We start from the raw sequence: 22,605 nt of genomic DNA on the forward strand, positions 1-22,605 counted from the left end.
CTGTGAGTGTATGGAGGAGCTGCTGTATGGAGCAGCTATCAGTCAAAAGTTTGGACACCCCGGCACCCCAGCCAGGGCTTAGCAACCACCTAATAACTGCTTAGCAACCACCTTAGCAACCACCTGGAAAACGTTAGCAACTGCCTAGCAACACCTTAGCAACACCTTAGCAACCACCTGGAAAACGTTAGCAACTGCCTAGCAACCACTGAGCAACCACCTGGAAAACGTTAGCAACTGCCTAGCAACCACTTAGCAACTGCCTAGCAACCACCTGGAATACGTTAGCAACTGCCTAGCAACCACTTAGCAACCACCTGGAAAACGTTAGCAACTGCCTAGCAACAACTTAGCAACTGCCTAGCAACCACCTGGAAAATGTTAGCAACTGCCTAGCAACCACTTAGCAACCACCTGGAAAACGTTAGCAACTGCCTAGCAACCACTTAGCAACTGCCTAGCAACCACTTGGAAAACGTTAGCAACTGCCTAGCAACCGCTTAGCAACTGCCTAGCAACCACCTGGAAAACGTTAGCAACTGCCTAGCAACCACTTAGCAACCACCTGGAAAACGTTAGCAACTGCCTAGCAACCACTTAGCAACTGCCTAGCAACCACTTGGAAAACGTTAGCAACTGCCTAGCAACCACTTAGCAACTGCCTAGCAACCACCTGGAATACGTTAGCAACTGCCTAGCAACCACTTAGCAACCACCTGGAAAACGTTAGCAACTGCCTAGCAACCACTGAGCAACCACCTGGAAAACGTTAGCAACTGCCTAGCAACCACTTAGCAACTGCCTAGCAACCACCTGGAATACGTTAGCAACTGCCTAGCAACCACTTAGCAACCACCTGGAAAACGTTAGCAACTGCCTAGCAACAACTTAGCAACTGCCTAGCAACCACCTGGAAAACGTTAGCAACTGCCTAGCAACCACTTAGCAACCACCTGGAAAACGTTAGCAACTGCCTAGCAACCACTTAGCAACTGCCTAGCAACCACTTGGAAAACGTTAGCAACTGCCTAGCAACCACTTAGCAACTGCCTAGCAACCACCTGGAAAACGTTAGCAACTGCCTAGCAACCACTTAGCAACCACCTGGAAAACGTTAGCAACTGCCTAGCAACCACTTAGCAACCACTTTAGAAACGAAAGCAACTGCCTAGCAACCACTTAGCAACACCTTAACAACCATTGGGAAAACGTTAGCAACTGCCTAGCAACCACTTTAGAAATGATAGCAACTGCCTAGCAACCACTTAGCAACTGCCTAGCAACCACTTGGAAAACGTTAGCAACTGCCTAGCAACCACTTAGCAACTGCCTAGCAACCACCTGGAAAACGTTAGCAACTGCCTAGCAACCACTTAGCAACCACCTGGAAAACGTTAGCAACTGCCTAGCAACCACTTAGCAACCACTTTAGAAACGAAAGCAACTGCCTAGCAACCACTTAGCAACACCTTAACAACCATTGGGAAAACGTTAGCAACTGCCTAGCAACCACTTTAGAAATGATAGCAACTGCCTAGCAACCACTTAGCAACACCTTAACAACCACTAGGAAAACGATAGCAACTGCCTAGCAACCACTTAGCAACCACTTTAGAAATGATAGCAACTGCCTAGCAACCACTTAGCAACACCTTAACAACCACTAGGAAAACGATAGCAACTGCCTAGCAACCACTTAGCAACCACTTTAGAAATGATAGCAACAACCTAGCAACACCCTAGCAACCACCTAGCAACACCTTAGCAACCACCTGGAAAACATTAGCAATTGCCTAGCAACAGCTTAGCAACCTTTTCAGAAATGATAGCAACCGCCTAGCAACACATTAGCAATCAAAAGTTTAACCAAAAGTTTTACGATTTCAGCATTTAAACAAGCGTTTTTAGATTTCAGCGTTTAACCAAACGTTTTTAGATGTCAGCGTTTAACCAAATGTTTTTAGATTTCAGCGTTTAACCAAACGTTTTTAGATGTCAGCGTTTAATCAAACGTTTTTAGATTTCAGCGTTTAACCAAATGTTTTTAGATTTCATCGTTTAACCAAACGTTTTTAGATTTCAGCGTTTAGTCAAACATTTTTAGATTTCAGCGTTTAACCAAATGTTTTTAGATGTCAGCGTTTTTAGCATTTAGCGTTAACAGCATATCAATGACTCTTCACACTCTTCAGACAGAAAAAGCTTAGCAACCATTTTAACTTTTTAACGTTATTAGCGTTCTTTTCCAAGCCAACTTAAAGTTCGTTCACGAACTTTACCTTTTCTAGTTATTATTATTATTATTCTATTCGCAAAATTTAATCACTATCTCCTCCTAGGCCTTTTGACGTAGAACCACGAAATTTTGCAGTATCGTAGGACCTATACCCGAATAGGTTGCTTGTGCTTTTTTAAGCGATACATCGTACGGTTTTCGTAAAAACTTCGTAAACGTACGCATTTTTTTCCCATAGGAAATGAATGGGGGACAACTTTGAACGACTGTGTAGGTAACAATTTTTGACATACAAAGACAAAAATCGGACGGTCTATAGAACTTACCGCGTTCTTTCCGAAAAATTTAACGTTTCGACGATACGTCGTACGGTTTTCGTACAAATGTCGTACGAAGTTTTCCCATAGAAATGAATGGGGGGCCCAGAGTTCCATCTCACACACGAGCAGCTCTGCGCACGGAACCCCTTCTCTCCCCTGCTCCTCCAGTACTGTGAGTGTATGGAGGAGCTGCTGTATGGAGCAGCTATCAGTCAAAAGTTTGGACACCCCAGCACCCCAGCCAGGGCTTAGCAACCACCTAATAACTGCTTAGCAACCACCTTAGCAACCACCTGGAAAACGTTAGCAACTGCCTAGCAACCACTTAGCAACACCTTAGCAACCACCTGGAAAACGTTAGCAACTGCCTAGCAACCACTGAGCAACCACCTGGAAAACGTTAGCAACTGCCTAGCAACCACTTAGCAACTGCCTAGCAACCACCTGGAATACGTTAGCAACTGCCTAGCAACCACTTAGCAACCACCTGGAAAACGTTAGCAACTGCTTAGCAACAACTTAGCAACTGCCTAGCAACCACCTGGAAAATGTTAGCAACTGCCTAGCAACCACTTAGCAACCACCTGGAAAACGTTAGCAACTGCCTAGCAACCACTTAGCAACTGCCTAGCAACCACCTGGAAAACGTTAGCAACTGCCTAGCAACCACTTAGCAACCACCTGGAAAACGTTAGCAACTGCCTAGCAACCACTTAGCAACTGCCTAGCAACCACTTGGAAAACGTTAGCAACTGCCTAGCAACCACTTAGCAACTGCCTAGCAACCACCTGGAATACGTTAGCAACTGCCTAGCAACCACTTAGCAACCACCTGGAAAACGTTAGCAACTGCCTAGCAATCACTGAGCAACCACCTGGAAAACGTTAGCAACTGCCTAGCAACCACTTAGCAACTGCCTAGCAACCACCTGGAATACGTTAGCAACTGCCTAGCAACCACTTAGCAACCACCTGGAAAACGTTAGCAACTGCCTAGCAACAACTTAGCAACTGCCTAGCAACCACCTGGAAAACGTTAGCAACTGCCTAGCAACCACTTAGCAACCACCTGGAAAACGTTAGCAACTGCCTAGCAACCACTTAGCAGCTGCCTAGCAACCACCTGGAATATGTTAGCAACTACCTAGCAACCACTTAGCAACCACCTGGAAAATGTTAGCAACTGCCTAGCAACCACTTAGCAACTGCCTAGCAACCACTTGGAAAACGTTAGCAACTGCCTATCAACCACTTAGCAACTGCCTAGCAACCACCTGGAAAACGTTAGCAACTGCCTAGCAACCACTTAGCAACCACCTGGAAAACGTTAGCAACTGCCTAGCAACCACTTAGCAACCACTTTAGAAATGAAAGCAACTGCCTAATAACCACTTAGCAACACCTTAACAACCATTGGGTAAACGTTAGCAACTGCCTAGCAACCACTTTAGAAATGATAGCAACTGCCTAGCAACCACTTAGCAACACCTTAACAACCACTAGGAAAACGATAGCAACTGCCTAGCAACCACTTTAGAAATGATAGCAACTGCCTAGCAACCACTTAGCAACACCTTAACAACCACTAGGAAAACGATAGCAACTGCCTAGCAACCACTTAGCAACCACTTTAGAAATGATAGCAACTGCCTAGCAACCACTTAGCAACACCTTAACAACCACTAGGAAAACGATAGCAACTGCCTAGCAACCACTTAGCAACTACTTTAGAAATGACAGCAACAACCTAGCAACACCCTAGCAACCACCTAGCAACACCTTAGCAACCATCTGTTATATGTTAGCAATTGCCTAGCAACCAATTAGCAACAGCTTAGCAACCACCTGGAAAACATTAGCAATTGCCTAGCAACAGCTTAGCAACCTTTTCAGAAATGATAGCAACCGCCTAGCAACACATTAGCAATCAAAAGTTTAACCAAAAGTTTTACAATTTCAGCATTTAAACAAGCGTTTTTTAGATTTCAGCGTTTAATCAAACATTTTTAGATTTCAGCGTTTAACCAAATGTTTTTAGATTTCATCGTTTAACCAAACGTTTTTAGATTTCAGCGTTTAATCAAACATTTTTAGATTTCAGCGTTTAACCAAATGTTTTTAGATTTCAGCGTTTAACCAAATGTTTTTAGATTTCAGCGTTTAACCTAACGTTTTTAGATTTCAGCGTTTTCGGCATTTAGCGTTTAGCCAAAAGTTAACAGCATATCAATGACTCTTCACACTCTTCAGACGGAAAAAGCTTAGCAACCATTTTAACTTTTTAACGTTATTAGTGTTCTTTTCCAAGCCAACTTAAAGTTCGTTCACGAACTTTACCTTTTCTAGTTATTATTATTATTCCGCGCTCAAAATTTAATCGACTACTCCTCCTAGGGCTTTTGACGTAGAACCACGAAATTTTGCAGTATCGTAGGACCTATACCCGAATAGGTTGCTTGTGCTTTTTTAAGCGATACATCGTACGGTTTTCGTAAAAACTTCGTAAACGTGCGCTTTTTTTTCCCATAGGAAATGAATAGGGGACAACTTTGAACGTCTGTGTAGGTAACAATTTTTGACATACAAAGACAAAAATCGGACGGTCTTTAGAACTTACCGCTTTCTTTCCAAAATTTTTAACGTTTCGACGATACGTCGTACGGTTTTCGTACAAATGTCGTACGAAATTTTCCCATTGAAATGAATGGGGGGCCCAGAGTTCTAACTCGCACACGAGCAGCTCTGCGCACGGAACCCCTTCTCTCCCCTGCTCCTCCAGTACTGTGAGTGTATGGAGGAGCTGCTGTATGGAGCAGCTATCAGTCAAAAGTTTGGACACCCCGGCACCCCAGCCAGGGTTTAGCAACCATCTATTAACTGTTTAGCAACCACCTGGAAAACGTTAGCAACTGCCTAGCAACCACTTAGCAACACCTTAGCAACCACCTGGAAAACGTTAGCAACTGCCAAGCAAACACTTAGCAACCACTTTAGAAATGATAGCAACTGCCTAGCAACCACTTAGCAACCACTTTAGAAATGATAGCAACTGCCTAGCAACCACTTAGCAACCACATGGAAAACGTTAGCAACTGCCTAGCAACCACGTAGCAACCACTTTAGAAACGATAGCAACTGCCTAGCAACCACTTAGCAACACCTTAACAACCACTAGGAAAACGTTAGCAACTGCCTAGCAACCACTTAGCAACCACTTTAGAAATGATAGCAACTGCCTAGCAACCACTTAGCAACCACATGGAAAACGTTAGCAACTGCCTAGCAACCACTTAGCAACCACTTTAGAAACGATAGCAACTGCCTAGCAACTGCCTAGCAACCACTTAGCAACACCTTAGCAACCACCTGGAAAACGTTAGCAACTGCCTAGCAACCACTTAGCAACCACTTTAGAACTGATAGCAACTGCCTAGCAACCACTTAGCAACCACTTTAGAAATGATAGCAACTGCCTAGCAACCACTTAGCAATCACATGGAAAACGTTAGCAACTGCCTAGCAACCACTTAGCAACCACTTTAGAAACGATAGCAACTGCCTAGCAACCACTTAGCAACGCCTAAACAACCACTAGGAAAACGTTAGCAACTGCCTAGCAACCACTTAACAACCACTTTAGAAACGATAGCAACTGCCTAGCAACCACTTAGCAACACCTTAGCAACCACTAGGAAAACGTTAGCAACTGCCTAGCAACAGCTTAGCAACCACTTTAGAAACGATAGCAACTGCCTAGCAACCACTTAGCAACCACTTAAGAAATGATAGTAACTGCCTAGCAACCACTTAGCAACACCTTAGCAACCACTAGGAAAACATTAGCAACTGCCTAGCAACTAATTAGCAACCACTTTAGAAATGATAGCAACTGCCTAGCAACCACTTAGCAACATCTTAGCAACCACTAGGTAAACGTTAGCAACTGCCTAGCAACCACTTAGCAACCACTTTAGAAACGATAGCAACTGCCTAGCAACCACTTAGCAACACCTTAGCAACCACTAGGAAAACGTTAGCAACCACCTAGCAACCACTTAGAAACACCTTAGCAACCACCCCAGATACCATAGCAACACCTTAGCAACCACCTAGCAACACCCTAGCAACCACCTAGCGACACCTTAGCAACCACCCCGGATACCATAGCAACACCCTAGCAACCACGTAGCAACATCTTAGCAACCACCCCAGATACCATAGCAACACCTTAGCAACAACCTAGCAACACCCTAGCAACCACCTAGCAACACCTTAGCAACTACCTGGTATATGTTAGCAATTGCCTAGCAACCAGTTAGCAATAGCTTAGCAACCACCTGGAAAACATTAACAACTGCCTAGCAACAGCTTAGCAACCTTTTCAGAAATGATAGCAACTGCCTAGCAACACATTAGCAACCAAAAGTTTAACCAAAAGTTTTACGATTTCAGCATTTAAACAAGCGTTTTTAGATTTCAGTGTTTAATCAAACGTTTTTAGATTTCAGCGTTTAACCAAACGTTTTTAGATTTCAGCGTTTAATCAAACGTTTTTAGATTTCAGCGTTTAACTAAACGTTTTTAGTTTTCAGCGTTTAACCAAACGTTTTTAGATTTCAGCGTTTAATCAAACGTTTTTAGATTTCAGCGTTTAACCAAATGTTTTTAGATTTCAGCGTTTTTAGCATTTAGCGTTTAGCCAAAAGTTAACAGCATATCAATGACTCTTCACACTCTTCAGACGGAAAAAGCTTAGCAACCATTTTAACTTTTTAACGTTATTAGCGTTCTTTTCCAAGCCAACTTAAAGTTCGTTCACGAACTTTACCTTTTCTAGTTATTTTTATTATTATATATAAAGTTGTGCTGTAGCAACAACGCAAATTCCATTAGTGTTATTGGCTGTAAACATTTAAAGAGATATAATGCTACAGATTTATCTGGCCCATTTTAGTCCACCTTATATTTATTTTAATACATATTTACATATCGTCCAATGAAAAACTAGTATTTTCATTTTTTGTCGAAATTTAGTTGGAAATTCTCCAAATTTACCTGGAAAAACTCTTTTAGATTCTTACAGATGTCCACTGAAAGGTAAGAAGGTCTTATCTCCCTACATGTTTTTTAATAGACAACGATGATATGCTTTCTTATAGTAGAGATTAACTGATGCTATATTACAGGTAGTTAATGGAACTGTAAACACTGATTCAGATCACATGCAAACACAAAAGCAAATTATCCAGAAATGACTGCATTGGCTATGATCCTAAAATTGTGCCTTGAAACCATTATATGAATTTCACTCACCGTTTCAGTCTGCCAGAATGTGTCTACAACAGGGCATCTGCCTTGCCCCACAGCATCATGGTACCACAGCCAGGCCTCTGGGTTAATAGGCTCTCCCACAGTTCCCAGCACTCGTAGACTGGACAGATCGTACCTGAGAAAGAGGTGTGTGACGGATGAGAAACAAATAATAATAACATATGCACACATGTTTTGGTTTTGTCCAATATTTGCTTTCTTTTGGAAAAAAAATACACTTTGGCAGGCTATAGTAGTAAATTTCATAGTTATTGGCATCCTGTTTTATCTAATATAGACAATATAGATTATTAGTGGATTAGTCAGATAGTCTAAACTACACAGTTTAAAAACTATTTTAATGTATAATAATATGCTGTGATTTATATTTGTCTATTTTTTACCTTTTGCCTTTTCTGTGGACAAATGTATGTGCTATATAATCTTGGTCATATTTATATACAGCTCTGGAAAAAATAATGCATATTCATAAAGTTTTAAAAGGTCAGAAATCAATATTTGGTGGAATAACCCTGGTTTTTAATCACAGTTTTTATGCATCTTGGCATGTTCTCCTCCACCAGTCTTACACACTGCTTTTGGATAACTTTATGCCTTTACTCCTGGTGCAACAATTCAAGCAGTTCAGGTTTTCAATTGGGTAAAATCAAAGAAACTTATCACTTTTAAGTGGTCTCTTATTTTGTTTCCCAGAGCTGTATATTCTATTTATTAAGTGAAGAGGGATTAAGGAATTAGGACTGGAGACTTCAGAGTATATTTTGTTTTTATGTTTTTTTCTTTTTCCCTCTACCAATTTCTTCTCTTTTCTTCTCTAATGTGTTCTCATTATATATATATATATATATAATAATAATAATTGGCTTAATCTCTGTAGTGCTGCTTAAAATAGGACCTGTTTTTCTCTGTAAATCTGCTTTGTGACAACTTTTGTTTTAAAAAGCGCTATAGAAATAAAATTGAATCAAATTAAATGTATTCTCCAGTAGAGGGCACAGTACAACAGTGGTAAGAGCAAACAGTAGTGGAGAGCAGCTCCTGAACGAACCCTGTGAACCCTGTCAGGCCATTCGGTTCACTGATAGACTTACAGCAGCTTGACTTATCCCTCAGCTCTCTGACAGACCCTGGATCAGTGAAGCGAGCTCACACAACTATGCTAATTGTAAGCGCCCTGAATACAATAGCCCAACAGAAATCACTGTCATTCCTGAAAAAGAAAGCTTTTACATAAACGACGCACACTACTGCAGCACGTACTGAGTGATTTAGGGCTGGCAAAGGTTCTGTTAAATTATTTTTTTTATTACATACAGTTCAATTCAAAACGCAATCACTGAATAAATCTAAAGAATCGCTCACAATCTCAGAACACATTCCAGTCACTTTCCATCACTTTCACTCGCTGTAGGTTTCAAGGCCATTTATTTAAGCTCTAAAAAGAGATGTGGGCAGTTTTCTGTGGATTCTCTGAAGGCTAAGACTGCAGTCAGTATAGTTTATTTAGTCTTTTCTTCTTCTTTTTCTACATATCGCTGCATTCATAATCTTTATTCTTCATTTTTCAATTTCTACACCATCTGAATGCAGCAGCTGAACCTTTGTACAATTGTGTAAGTACGTAATTAGAATGGAGTAAAATCATAGAATTGCTTCTAAATTAACTGGATTTTTTTTTTCAAAAGAACATGAAGCAACACAGAATAAAGTGCTTTAAATGGTTAGATTTTTGTAAGAGATATATTATCTCTTTTATAAAACTGTACCACTTAAGTATGACCCCCAATATTAAACCAGGTCATCTTTTTTCCCTTGAGGTTCATAACCAATTGCCTACAGAGACATCTGTGAACTGCTAAAACAGAAGCAAAGGTGTAAAAAGTATTGATATTCATTGTAGAAGTTAAAATAAAAAGTCAAGCTTTTTACTTTGTAAGTAAAAGTGTAAAAGTACTGGTTTCAAAACTACTTAAAAGTAAAAATTTAAAAGTAAAAGTAATGTAAGGGGAAAAAATGCCATTTACGACAAAAGAATGGGCTGAAACACAGGAGCCTATAGTGCACTAGCCCCCCTCCCCAAAAACACATTTTTCTAAAAGTCATAATGACTATAATGTTATATATTTTTTAAAGTTAATGTTGATCAATTTGGGAGTCTCTGCACGGATCATTTTCATACTAGGCTACATACGTCTGCTATATTCTTTTTGACGTGTGCAGGTGTGCTGGATTATATAAACCAAGAGGGTGTCGGAATGGTGTGCATTTATACTTCTCTACATCCAATCACAATCAGATTCACTGTATCTGGATGGAGAGATTTATCCGGATGAGGTTTTATTGAAAGATGAGAAGCCGGAAATAAAACAAGCTGAAATGAAATAGGAGTAACGAGGCTATTTTTAAAATGTAAGGAGTAGAAAGTTCAGTTAATTGTGTGAAAATGTAAAAAGTAGAAGTAAAAAGTCATATGAAAAATAATAATTACTCCAGTAAAATTTAGACAACCAACATTTCTACATTTTTAAGTTAAAGAACTAGAGTCTTCCATTAACTCTAATTTTTTATTGTCCATTAAATGCTAATGCAGATTTTTTTGTGAATTACTTGGGCTAATTAAATTGATTGTAATAATTCAAATATTGTAGTTGTGAGATTAAAAACTGAAACTGTCACACTGTAGCTCACTTACTTGCTTAAAGGCTCTCTGCCGTACTTCATGAGCAGTCTGATGGCAGTAGGTGCTGTGTAGAATTTTGACACTCTGTACTTCTCTATGATCTCCCAGAACCTGCCCACATGAGGGTGGACTGGAATGCCTTCAAACTGTCTCACACACATACGTACATAAAACACTGGTCTTAGTTCAAGTGTTTAAAGTGTATTAAACTGATAATTCCATGAAAAAAAGCCAAGATCAATCAAAGCCAAGAGAGGCCATGGCCAATATCACACAAGCATGTGAGAATGTGTTGTGTATGTAGTTCTCTGTGTATTCTTTTTTTATATATAATATTATTTATAATTTTTATCCTTTTTTTCCCCAGTTTACACGACCAATTATCTAACTCACTCATTTGGACTGTCCCTATCACCAACACCAAGACGGTAAAACTAGCACATGCCTCCTCCGATAAATGTGAAGTCAGCCACCACCTCTTTTCAAACTGCTGCTGATGCAGCATTGCCGACCAGCATCACAGCAAAGCAACTCGGTTCCGATTCATCAGCTAACAGAGACCTTGTACCCACCCAAAGAGAGCAAGGCCAATTGTGCTCTCACAGGTCTCCGGTAGCTGATGGCAAGCTACATTAACGGGATTCGAAACAGAGATCTCCTGATCATAGTGGCAGCGCATAGCCCGCTGGACCACCCGAAGCCCCCCTCTCTGGTGTATTTTTTTGATTTACCATGGTACTAATGAGGCTAATTTTGCTAACAAGTAGCTAACTAGCTGGCTAACGGAAGTTTTACCCCTTAGTTTTATTCATTAGCACTGTGAAAGCTGCATGTGGGTTCTAAAAATAAATAATGTAACGTATGTATAATTAGTGTGGTTCTGAAACCTGCATGACATGCTATCTATAAAATATAAAAAATATATTATATATAGCTTAAAATAGAAAAAAATAACTCTGTGCATACTTTATACTGCTGAATTCATTAGACTGGGAAAAGTGCTCAGAGTACTCACTAGCACACTGGTAGCCCCATTGGCTAAAGGGCCGTATGTGATGTAGGAGTGGCCTGTGATCCAGCCAATGTCTGCGGTGCACCAGTAGACGTCGTCACGGTGATGATCAAATACATATTTGAATGTGAGGGATGTGTAGAGCAGGTAGCCTGCAATAGTGTGCAGTACTCCCTGTGAGCACACAGAGGACAATAAAGGGACCAACAATCAGAAAATCAGCTAAAAAATAGAATCTAAACATATAATGTTCCTTTTCATACATATCCTATTTGTGTATCTGTAAATGAATGGAGCTCATCCATTTAAAGCATAGAACTTAATCCTTTAGAAATGTCCTGGGAATTACTAGGTCCAGAATGCAAACAGAGAATATGGTAAAGGTATCATATTTTTGTTAAATATAAGAAAATCATTCACGAAGTTGATGTTTGACGATGATTTGCTGCCCATCTACTGTACTTCTGCTCAACCAATACACCTCATTTTGGATATACAGTCTCAGTACATGTCCACAATAACAAATCCAGTGTTGTTTTGACCCACACCTCTATGAAATCCCAAGCTTCCCTTTGTCTGACAGCTACTAAACTGTGTGTATTCCTTAGAGGCAGCTCCCCAAGTTCTAATAAACAGTCCTACTAACCTGCGCTCACCAACTCATTCCCCCATTCACTCCTATTCATTTTTGCACACACCCAAGCCATAGAGTTTCTGTCCCAACAGCCACCAAAGTTTTTATAGTCCCTCAAGGTAGGCGAATGAGCATTAACATACAGCCATATTGAGCTGTTTGTCACTTTTCATCCCTCATGATTGCCTGTAATATCTTCCTGTATTTTACATCATCCATATATGGCATCCATATAAGTTTTCACAAGTTTTCACAATTATTGCCAACTTGTGCAGATGATTCAACTTGTTCAGGTTTCAACATGTTTTCAGTGTTTCCTGTTGCTATTCGTTTCTTTACTTTCTTTATACTTATGTGGAAGCCTATGATTACAAGTGATTGGCTCTTCACAATATTTGAGAAATGTCTACTTGTAGTCATAAATAAATAAAATCCCTTTCTTTCTGATTTTTTTTTTAGTTCATATGTAAAGTGGTGACAGCTCAAACCTTGGGTTTGCCAGTGGAGCCGCTGGTGTAGAGAATAAAGAGCGGGTCTTCAGCTTCCATCCACTCAGGATCACACTCATCTGACACACCCTCTACTGCTTCATCCCACCACACATCACACTCCGCATTCCACGGTGTCTGTAACACACACAAGCATGCATACAGTACAGGCCAAAGGTTTGCACACACCTTCTCATTCAATGCATTTTCTTTATTTGATCATGACTATTTACATTGTAGATTCTCACTGAAGGCATCAAAACTATGAATGAACACATGTGGAGTTTTATGTACTTAACAAAAAATGACCTGACCTCCACAGTCACCGGACCTGAACCCAATCCAGATGGTTTGAGGAGAGCTGGAGCACAGAGTGAAGAAGGCAAAGAGGCAACAAGTGCTAATAAACACCTCTGGAAACCTTCTGCTTCCTTCAAGACTGTTAGAAAAACATTTCAGGTGACCACCTCTTGAAGTTCATTGAGAGAATGATGCCAAGAGTGTGCAAAGCAGTAATCAGAGCAAAGGGGGGCTATTTTGAAGAAACTAGAATATAAAACATGTTTTCAGTTATTTCACCTTTTTTGTTAAGTACATAAAACTCAACATGTGTTCATTCATAGTTTTGATGCCTTCAGTGACAATCTACAATAGTCATGAAAATAAAGAAAACGCATTTAAAAGGGAAGGTGTGTCCAAAAATGTATATATAATATTCGTTACATTGTTAATGTTATTCTTTATAGTACACAAAACTATAATAACACTACTTTCAGTACTGTGATATACCACTCTACTGCCTAAAACCTATTTTGAGGGTATGGATTTAGAGGGTTGAAACTTATCTGATATTTCCTGTGTGTGGATAAAGCCAAAGGCAGATATGAGCTGCTCAATTTTGCAATATTCTACAAAGATGAAGAGGAATAAATATTAGACCAACCTGTAGCTTATTGCAGGTATCATTGCTATGTATCCTGAAAGCATGGTGCTTTACTACCAGACACTTCCGCACTGTCAATGAATTTCTGGGAAAGAGAGAGCGAGAGAAAGAGAGAAAGAAAGAGAGAGAGAGAAATGAGGTAAGGTATTGAGTTTCAGCACTGGGAGCGTTGGGGTTGGCATATACCACTCCTAAACATCTTCCCTTATTCTTTAGTTTTAACACAAATTTGGGTAAAATCTATCTGGAGACATAAGGAGTGCTTTACACACTATAGAGTACAGCCAGATATGCACCTTGGTCAAATCGGGTTAATTTGTGATTTTTTTTATGTTATTTTATTTATGTAAGTAAATACACATTCTCTACAGAAAACACACATTTAATACACAAATACTTTTTACTTAAATAATTTTGTGATGAACATAATTTATGGCACATTTATTTTATTTGTTTATTTTCCAAAGTATTATTATCAGTATATGACAGGATATACCATTACTAACATGACCTAGTAATACTAATAATAATTGTGCTGGTTCCAGGTCAGTTTATTGAGTTTTATTGATCCAGGTCATACATTCAGGTCACTGATCTTCTTTGTGTAGTTTAGAATAGAAACATGAGGCAAAACTGCACCAAATAAATGTGAAACGCAACCTCTTATCTTCCTCACAGTATCGACACCTAATGATAAGAGCTATATGTGTGTGTGTGTGTGTGTGTGCGTCTGTGCGTATGGATCAGGTGCAGTCCCGGTCTCCTGCAGTAAAGCCAGCGTCTCGGGTTTAAACACACACTTTTCTGTTTGCCTTCTTCTGTGCACTATGTACCATTTTACGCATCGCCATGACGACAGTTTCCAAGCTGTGCTGTTGCTCGGCAACCTAGCATTGGCAGATGAGAAGCTAAGTGGCTGAATGGAGCTGATAAAGCTGGATAAGGCCAGCCAGTGCCAAGGTGGAGGGCTAATGGACGGACTGGACAGGGGCTTCTCAGGACAGGTTCCTGCAAACACAGGCCAGTCTGGAGATACAACTGTGATATATGTATATCATATGTCCACGTATGTCAACATTGATAATACAAAGTTTATTCTAGCTTTGGGTGGGCGTGGCCGAAAGTATAGAGAGCTAAGCTTTGGTCCGGAAGGTTGACAGTTGTTTAAACTTTGTTTTGACTTTGTTTGTGGTTTTATTTTATGTATTTAAGATATTATTCCAATTTCAGTGTCCTATTATCTTTGAAATTATGTAACTGCATTATATAAATGGAATAAAATGATCTTAAAATTGCAATAATATTGTTTATCGCAATTATTTCTGAGACAATATATCATCAAAAAAAAAAAAACATTTATCATGACAGGCCTACACAACACTTTCCCCTTGTTCAGCATTCATAGTTGAGGTGCCCTGGAGCAAGGCACATACCCCCAATCTGAAATTGTGCCCTAGATACTGAGGTGGCTGCCCATGCTTTACCATTTGGACAATGGACAATATGAAATTGATATGCAGTTTCCAAATGTATCCATTTTTTCATCGTCTACATTCCAAAAACATTAAAAAATCACTTTTGAAAACAGATAGAAATTATATACTAATAAACATGAATAAAATGGTGATAACATGTTGCACTGAACTGCACTGAAGATTAAAAAAAAAAAAAAGAGTGGCTTACTTCTCTCGACAGTGGTCCAGGGCTTCATCAGAAATCTGCTTCAATTTGATCAGTTTATCGCCTCTGTACACACCATCTGAGATGTGGGCACACATAAAATACTTATGGACACACACAACGACAACCTCATATAATTTATTGCAGTTTATCTCTGGCTGTCCTGCTGTAATCTGCAGTCATCTGCAGCTTATCATTATGGGAAACCAGGATGAGGATGTAAGCTTCCTTACATTTATGTGTGTGTGTGTGTGTGTGTGTGTGTGTGTATTCATGTGTGTATGTTACCTGCAGTCACCAAGACAGTACACTGAGCATCCATGATCCTCTCAGCCAGAGACTCTGAAGAGAACCCTGCAAACTGAAAGAAAAGATGAGAAAGTTTGATACAAAACCATTAAAACAGTAGTTAGAATTTGCATTAGTGAGCATTCTCATAGTAATAAATTAGCCATTACTATAAAATTCATACTTCTGAGTTTTTTTAGCTCAAATGTACACTGTAAAAAAAAACTGTAGTTTTTACAGGAAAACGCTGGCAGCTGTGGTTACCAGAGTTTTCCTGTTAAAATTACAGACGATAAGTAAATAACTCTACTGAAAAAAAATGTAAATTAATTTACAGTGATTGAAATCACTGCTAAATTACAATAATAATCTGTCAAGTTTACACAAATTAAATGTTAATTTTGCATAGCAGTGTTCTACATAAAAATACCCTTTCCTGTATTTTTTACCTCTAACAAATGTCAGTAGTGGACAGTAATACAGTGCACTGCAGCACTCAAGTGATGGGGCAGGGGGGGCAACCGCCCCTAATGCCTTCACGACAAGACACAAATAGAACGAACAAACTGTTTTTTTGACATATTGTGTATTACCACGGCTTTTCCTACTGTTTATGTGTGGTGCAGCCATATTGAATGCTGTAGGTGTACAGAAGTTCCAGTCAAATTTCCTACGTGGAACTAGAACTCAATAAAGATTAAGATAAGCGTGTGCTGATTTACTCATGACTGGGCAATGCTAGCTAGCTGGGAGTCTGTAAGCTGCAATTACCAGTTATCTAGCGAGATAGTTAGCTAGATAGGTTAGTCACGTAAGCTAGATCCAGTACAAACTTAAAACTGTAAATTTAAAGAAAACTTTCAAGAATAAGGGTAAAGAAAATCAGCTTAATTCAGACACAGTTCATTAGCTAAGACTTCAGTGCCATCTAGAGTTAGCTAACTACTATGTTTAGTTTAGAAAGTGAGATGCAGCCTTACATTGCTTGCTAACAAATTTGTTAGCAATGTAAGGTAGCTAGTGTAGTTTTGTTGCTAAAACAAATGATACAATATTACTGTTTCTACTACTGCTGATGTGTAAGGAGCACTCTTAAATTCTGAACTTGGAGTTGTTGAGGCTCTCTCAACTTTCTTAGTTCAACTTTCAGTTAAAATGCTATCATCTAAATTCAAATAAAATGCAGCACTAGTATGTCCAGAATCTGACAACAGCAACAATATTAGTGCATCTCAAAAATCAGTGACTTTATTTCAGTAATCCAGTTCAAAATGTAAAAGTCATGTATGATATTGATGTATTTATTACACACAGAGGGATCTATTTTAAGTGTTTATTTCTTTTATTGTTAATAATTATGGGTTACAGCCAATAAAACCCCCAAAATCAGATAATTTGAATAATATAAAAGACCAATTGGTACTTTTGGCAGTGTGGGCAGTGTGCCAAGTCCTGCTGGAAAATGAAATTTGCATCTCCATAAAATCTGTCAGCAGAGTAATCATGAAGTGCTGTGAGATTTTCCGGGAAAACACTGCACTGATTTTAGACTTGATATAACAAAGTGGATCAACACCAGCAAATAACATGGCTCTCCAAACAAACCATCAGTAAATTTTGATTTTATTTGGAAATCAGGTGACCAGAGTCTGGAGGAAGAGTGGAGAGACTCACAGTCCAAACTGCTTGAGGTCTAGTGTGAAGTTTCCATAATCAGTGATGGTTTGTTTAGAGAGTCATTTCATCTGCTGGTGTTGGTCCAAAGCCATCTTTTTTGAGATGCACTAGTATATATCAGAGTTTCTCTTATATTTTTCCTGCTTCTCTTGCTCTGTGTGCTTAATTATATCTCAGTCTAGCTGCTGAACTTGTCCTCCCTAAAATAACAATGTGCCTGAACTGGCATAAAGTGACTAAGCACAGTTGTGCTATAAAAAGGCAGAAGGATACTGGCAGACCTCTTCATCTCTGCGACCAAGTATGTGACCTGGAATGCCCTGCTACGTGACATACACAGTCTTAAAGAGTCACAGCTTTTACTAGAGACTTTTCACAGTTTTTCACAGTAAATGATTAATGCAAACCATGTTTTTACAAAACATGTTTTTAAGCTGGAGAATATAGAACAATAGCTTATTAGGAATGAGGCCTCTCGCACTCAGGCAGCCCAAAAATAGAGCCATGTAGTCCATCAGAACTCACCTTGAAACAACTCAAGTGGTATTTTTAACTTCAGCTGCCCTTTAGATGGTCGGAGTAGGTACATAAAGGCAAAACCACTCCTGGCAGAAGCAGACAGGGTCTAATTTCTGCCATATCCTCAATACCCAGCTGAATACTGAACTATATATGAACCCCAATGCTCCTCTGGCTCTACCTTTTTTGCTTTGTAAGGGTAAGCTCTGTTAGAATACAGACTAGACAACAGGCAGATACCAATCGAGAGCAGTGAAGTCTGTGCATGTTGGCTGAACTTGAAGGTGTCTATTGACCTTGAACCAGAGGTGGGTAGTGTAGTCTAACATCATATTCAGATAAAACATTTTGTTTTAACCAATGTAAAGAGTTTTTACGGAACTTAACAGAAATAAATTAAAGCTAATATGTAAATTGTCATTCAGTTTGATTTAATATGATTTTGACCGATTTAACCGGTGTTCTGTCAAGTTGAGCTGCCTTGTGAAACCGTGCTCCCATAGTGAATATTTAAGGTCTCTGTAAAACGCAGAATCAACCGGAGATCCAATTAAACCTTACAGTTTCTTACACAAGATAGCTAATGCTAGCTAGCCTTTTAAATAAAACAGAAGCTGTAACCAGTGTAAATAGAGCTGTAAGCTCCTCCTTAGCTCTAACTATGGCCCGCGGGCCACATCCAGCCCGTTGGTCTTTTTAAATCACAAGCCTCCCTTGTCTGCAGTAGCTAGTAAAAGAAAATCCTCAGAAATATGAGTTGATAAGAGATGTTAGGTGTATAAATCAACCAGTAAGTTTATAGAGTCTAGCTCCTTCTGCTGCAGCCCGGGTTCAGCTCTGCCTGTGGGCGGTCCTGAGCCGGGGTGGGCGTGGCCATGAACTTACTGGTTGATGTAAACACCTAACATCTCTTTGATCAACTTGTATTTCTGAGGATTTTCTTTTACTAGGTACTGCAGACAAGGGAGGCTTGTGGAGCATGCATATAAAAGTCAGAGAGACCTATGGTATTTCACAAAGATTTTAGCTTTTACCTTTAAGGTTTACACACTAATAAAAACTCTTCAGACTGTGTAAGTGATGTAATATGCTTTGCTACACTCATAATGATGTGCTTTAAATTTTACTTACTTTAGTGAAACTAGTTTTAGTTAGTATACACTATAACTGATACCATAATACAAAATGCTGTGAGAACTGTGCTTCTATGCTGCAAGAAAAAAAAAACATGCAGCTGAAGCTGTGGTGTGTGATGCCTTTGACTTTGCAGGTGCTGCTGCAGATAGGAGGGATTCTGGTGCATGCTCACCACAATTGAATGCACGGCTCCTATTCTGGCGCAGGCTAGCATTGAGTACACAAGCTCTGGGATCATAGGCAGGTAAATGGCCACTCTGTCTCCTTTCTTTACACCTGAAACGAAATGAGATCCATTGTTAAAACTGAAATTTCTGAAGACATGTAAAGTCATATACCTGTAAGAACAGTATTTACAGTATTTAATCACACAATTTTAGTAAAGAAAACCCCTAAATAAAGTTATATAGCATTTTATCTTTAAATAGAAGCTTTAAGATCAAAGTGATGCTCCATTGTTGTATAATAGGGAGAATAGCTGATGTTTCTACTCATGACTCAACATGTTGTAACTGCACTATATAACTTTGGTCATATTACAGGCAGAAAAATACGTGTGAAAGCTGTATAACACTGTGGAATTTGTGTAATATCACTCTACTGCCTCAGTCTACATGGTAATTTCACTGATTCACTGATTCTCTATCACTCAGCTTGTCCAGAAATGCATGTGTAAAGCATGTGCTTCAGGGATTACACTTTTCCCCATAAATGGAGCCCAGGGGCATGAAATGCATCCATGAGTCTATTATCAATTTAAGAGAAAAACGTTCAGAGAAGGAGTCTTACCCATCTGCTTCAGGGCATTGGCACATCTGCACACCTGCTTTAGAAGCTGGCTGTAGGTGATGGTCATGTGGTGATCAGGTGAGTTCCCCTCCCTACACAGAGAGACAGTTCCATGATGTCATTATTAAATAAAGTCAGCTATGTATTGTATATACATCACAAATTTGCCAGTTCTCATATTGTAAGGAAAAAGCACAAAATCATAACATTATTTGAATGCACAGATAATGATCCATATGGTCACATTTTGAACTGTATTTATTGCTAGGCCTTAGACCTAGTCTTTTCTTCTGATAACTCTTTCATGAAGATTATGTTTGTGAAGATATTGCTGCACACTAGAACAGTGCACCGCCACTTTATATTCTGCTAATTCTTCCTGAAGATCTTTTGTAGTAAAATGGGTGTTTAATCACAGCTAGCATGTCCATGCTGGGCTTTTTGGGGACCAGAAAATTGTGTTCATAGGTTCCATATTGGCCCCACATAGATGATAGTGATGGAAACAGGAGGGGTTAAACATGGGTACCATTTGAGTTTTACACTGCACTTTGGGCCTAGATGGAACTTGTGTGAGATTGGAGTACTGTACTGTACTGTAATGATAGGGACTTAAAATACATTTACACATCAACTCAAAGCCCTTGTCCACTTGAAATCCAGTTATTCCATGTAATCCAACTATCTTTTATAATTATCTTTTAACCCATCTTCTTGGACTTCTAGCCCTAAACTTGCTTCTAGCCCTAAAATTGACATTCAACATTCCAGTTTACTGTTTTAACTAAATACTATATTACAAACTGGCTAAACAGCTACAAAAAAGTGCTTTACAACATTTTCTGAGCCTTCTTCTGCTTTGTGATATAAGTACTTTAATTTTTAGAGTGATAGGCAGCCACTTAATCCATTTGACTAAATAATTGACTTTTATTCACATACATACAAACTACATAACTGTCATAATAAGACAATATCATAAGTTTAGAGGCCCTAGAATAGAACCCAGTGGGGAAAAAGGCATAATAGTTTCTGCATTGGTAGAATCAGTAGATTCAGAGGGATAAAGTTGGCTATGGCTGCTGATTTTTTGCTGATTGTTTGCTAACATAGACTACTTGCCTTTTTAGAGTGATAAGATAATCCTTTAATAATCCCACAATGGAAACAGGTCAGGAAAATATATAAACAAATAATAATAAATCTATATATATATATATATACAAAAGATTACAGAAAATATTTAAAAATGTAAAAATACTAAAAAATATATACATCTAGTACAGCTAAGATAAGGTCAGAGGAGATATGACTATGGAAGGATGTGACCAGTATTATTGCACAAGGACTAACAGTGAATAATTAGCAAATAAATAATAGATGAAAAGGTGAGAAATATTGCTTGTTAAACATATTGCACATATGGTGAGAAAGAGATCACGGTACACATAGTAAATTTGTAGTTTTAGGAATCTAGACCCATCTGACTAATTAGCTGACTTTTATTCACATACAAACTACATAACTGCCATAATAAGTCAACATCATACGTTTAATAGGGCCTAGAATAGAACCCTGTGGGAGAAAAGACACAATTGTTTCTGAACTGGTAGAATCAGTAGCTTCAGAGGGATAAAGGTGGTCATGGCTTCTGATTGTTGGGACAACATTTTTGAAAGCTATGCATCTTATGTCCTTCCTGGGCCTGTTCTTAAACCTTATGTTCTTATGTTGGTTTAAAAGCTTGTCTTCTCCACTGTTCAGGGGAAGACAGCGTGTCCCCTGGCACCCCTGTCCGTGTTATATTTGGCAGAGTGTCAGCAGTGTGTTTGGATAAAAATATGTGTTTATTGCATAAACTAAAAGAACGGCCTAATTGCCAAATTACAATATGGCACGCAGCCTGCTCAGAGCTCCACTGTTTACATTGGCTTCGAGAACAATCTGCACAAGGCATGCTGGACATGGCATAACAGACATAGGCACAACACACTGTCTATGATTATCATTACAGTAACAGTAATATGTTGCATGGTGAAAGCGCCATATCATCTTGGCACATGCTCGCATACACGTGAATTCTTGGCTTTGCTTCTTCGGTCTGTTGCACCTGTTTGTTCCAATAACAGTGCGCCCGATGACAAGGCCGCCCATATTCAAGTAAAGTGACCTTGCAGGTATGATTGTTGGAGCGTTGCATCATAACGCAAGACAGCTGAGCCACAAGACTTAACATAGCTTTCTTCCTGGAACGCTATGTATTTTTAGCCTCCATGGACCACGCTTTGTCCATGCAGCTTCAAGCTGAGCCAGGCACTACGGGCCAGGCGGTGCCCATGTGCTCAGCAGCAGCTATTAATTAATGTTTAACTACCTTCTAACACACTCCCATGCGTTATTAGCATTCTGTGGAGCTCCGGCTTCCAGTAACAGGATAGGCCGGACTGGACTGTTGGCCAAGATCACCTTATCCACTGAGCCAGATACAGTTTGTCTAGACTGGATTACTGAAAGAGCCCAGACTGATTATATGTTCCCATTCACTGGGACATACCGTTAAATCATTGACTTGTATTGCAATCAGGCGGGTTTTGATTAGCGATAATGCAAGGAGATGTTTGCATATTCAAGATTTTTCAGGTTATGATTGATTATGCACCTTATTTACACTTTGTTTATGTCACAAGTCTTGAATTATAATTTAACAACTACTTTTAAACAGGGTGTACATAGGCATATCAATCAGTAAACTAGTTCGCCTTTATATATAGTCAATATATAGTCCCCGAAATTGATATGTGATATTGTATTGCAATTATAAGACCACTTAATGCCACTGCAATAATTATAATGTAGTAGTAATGGCATCGG

The 22,605-nt window shown here is 39.2% G+C and overlaps 1 protein-coding gene across 1 annotated transcript in view; it reads right to left on the reverse strand.

Moving 5' to 3' along the window:
* acss2l (acyl-CoA synthetase short chain family member 2 like) overlaps nt 1-22,605 on the reverse strand; it is a 39,891-nt gene that overhangs the window by 13,772 nt on the left and 3,514 nt on the right. Inside the window, exons 3-11 of the mRNA XM_022678970.2 lie at nt 19,735-19,826; nt 19,118-19,221; nt 15,613-15,685; nt 15,328-15,403; nt 13,645-13,729; nt 12,702-12,839; nt 11,583-11,753; nt 10,580-10,713; nt 7,870-8,002 (exon numbers count right to left, since the gene is read on the reverse strand). Of these exons, the coding sequence (XP_022534691.2) occupies nt 7,870-8,002; nt 10,580-10,713; nt 11,583-11,753; nt 12,702-12,839; nt 13,645-13,729; nt 15,328-15,403; nt 15,613-15,685; nt 19,118-19,221; nt 19,735-19,826 (1,006 nt within the window). The remainder of the gene's footprint in view (nt 1-7,869; nt 8,003-10,579; nt 10,714-11,582; nt 11,754-12,701; nt 12,840-13,644; nt 13,730-15,327; nt 15,404-15,612; nt 15,686-19,117; nt 19,222-19,734; nt 19,827-22,605) is intronic.

Source organism: Astyanax mexicanus, chromosome 4, assembly GCF_023375975.1.
Source record: "Astyanax mexicanus isolate ESR-SI-001 chromosome 4, AstMex3_surface, whole genome shotgun sequence".
Taxonomy (NCBI): domain Eukaryota; kingdom Metazoa; phylum Chordata; class Actinopteri; order Characiformes; family Acestrorhamphidae; genus Astyanax; species Astyanax mexicanus.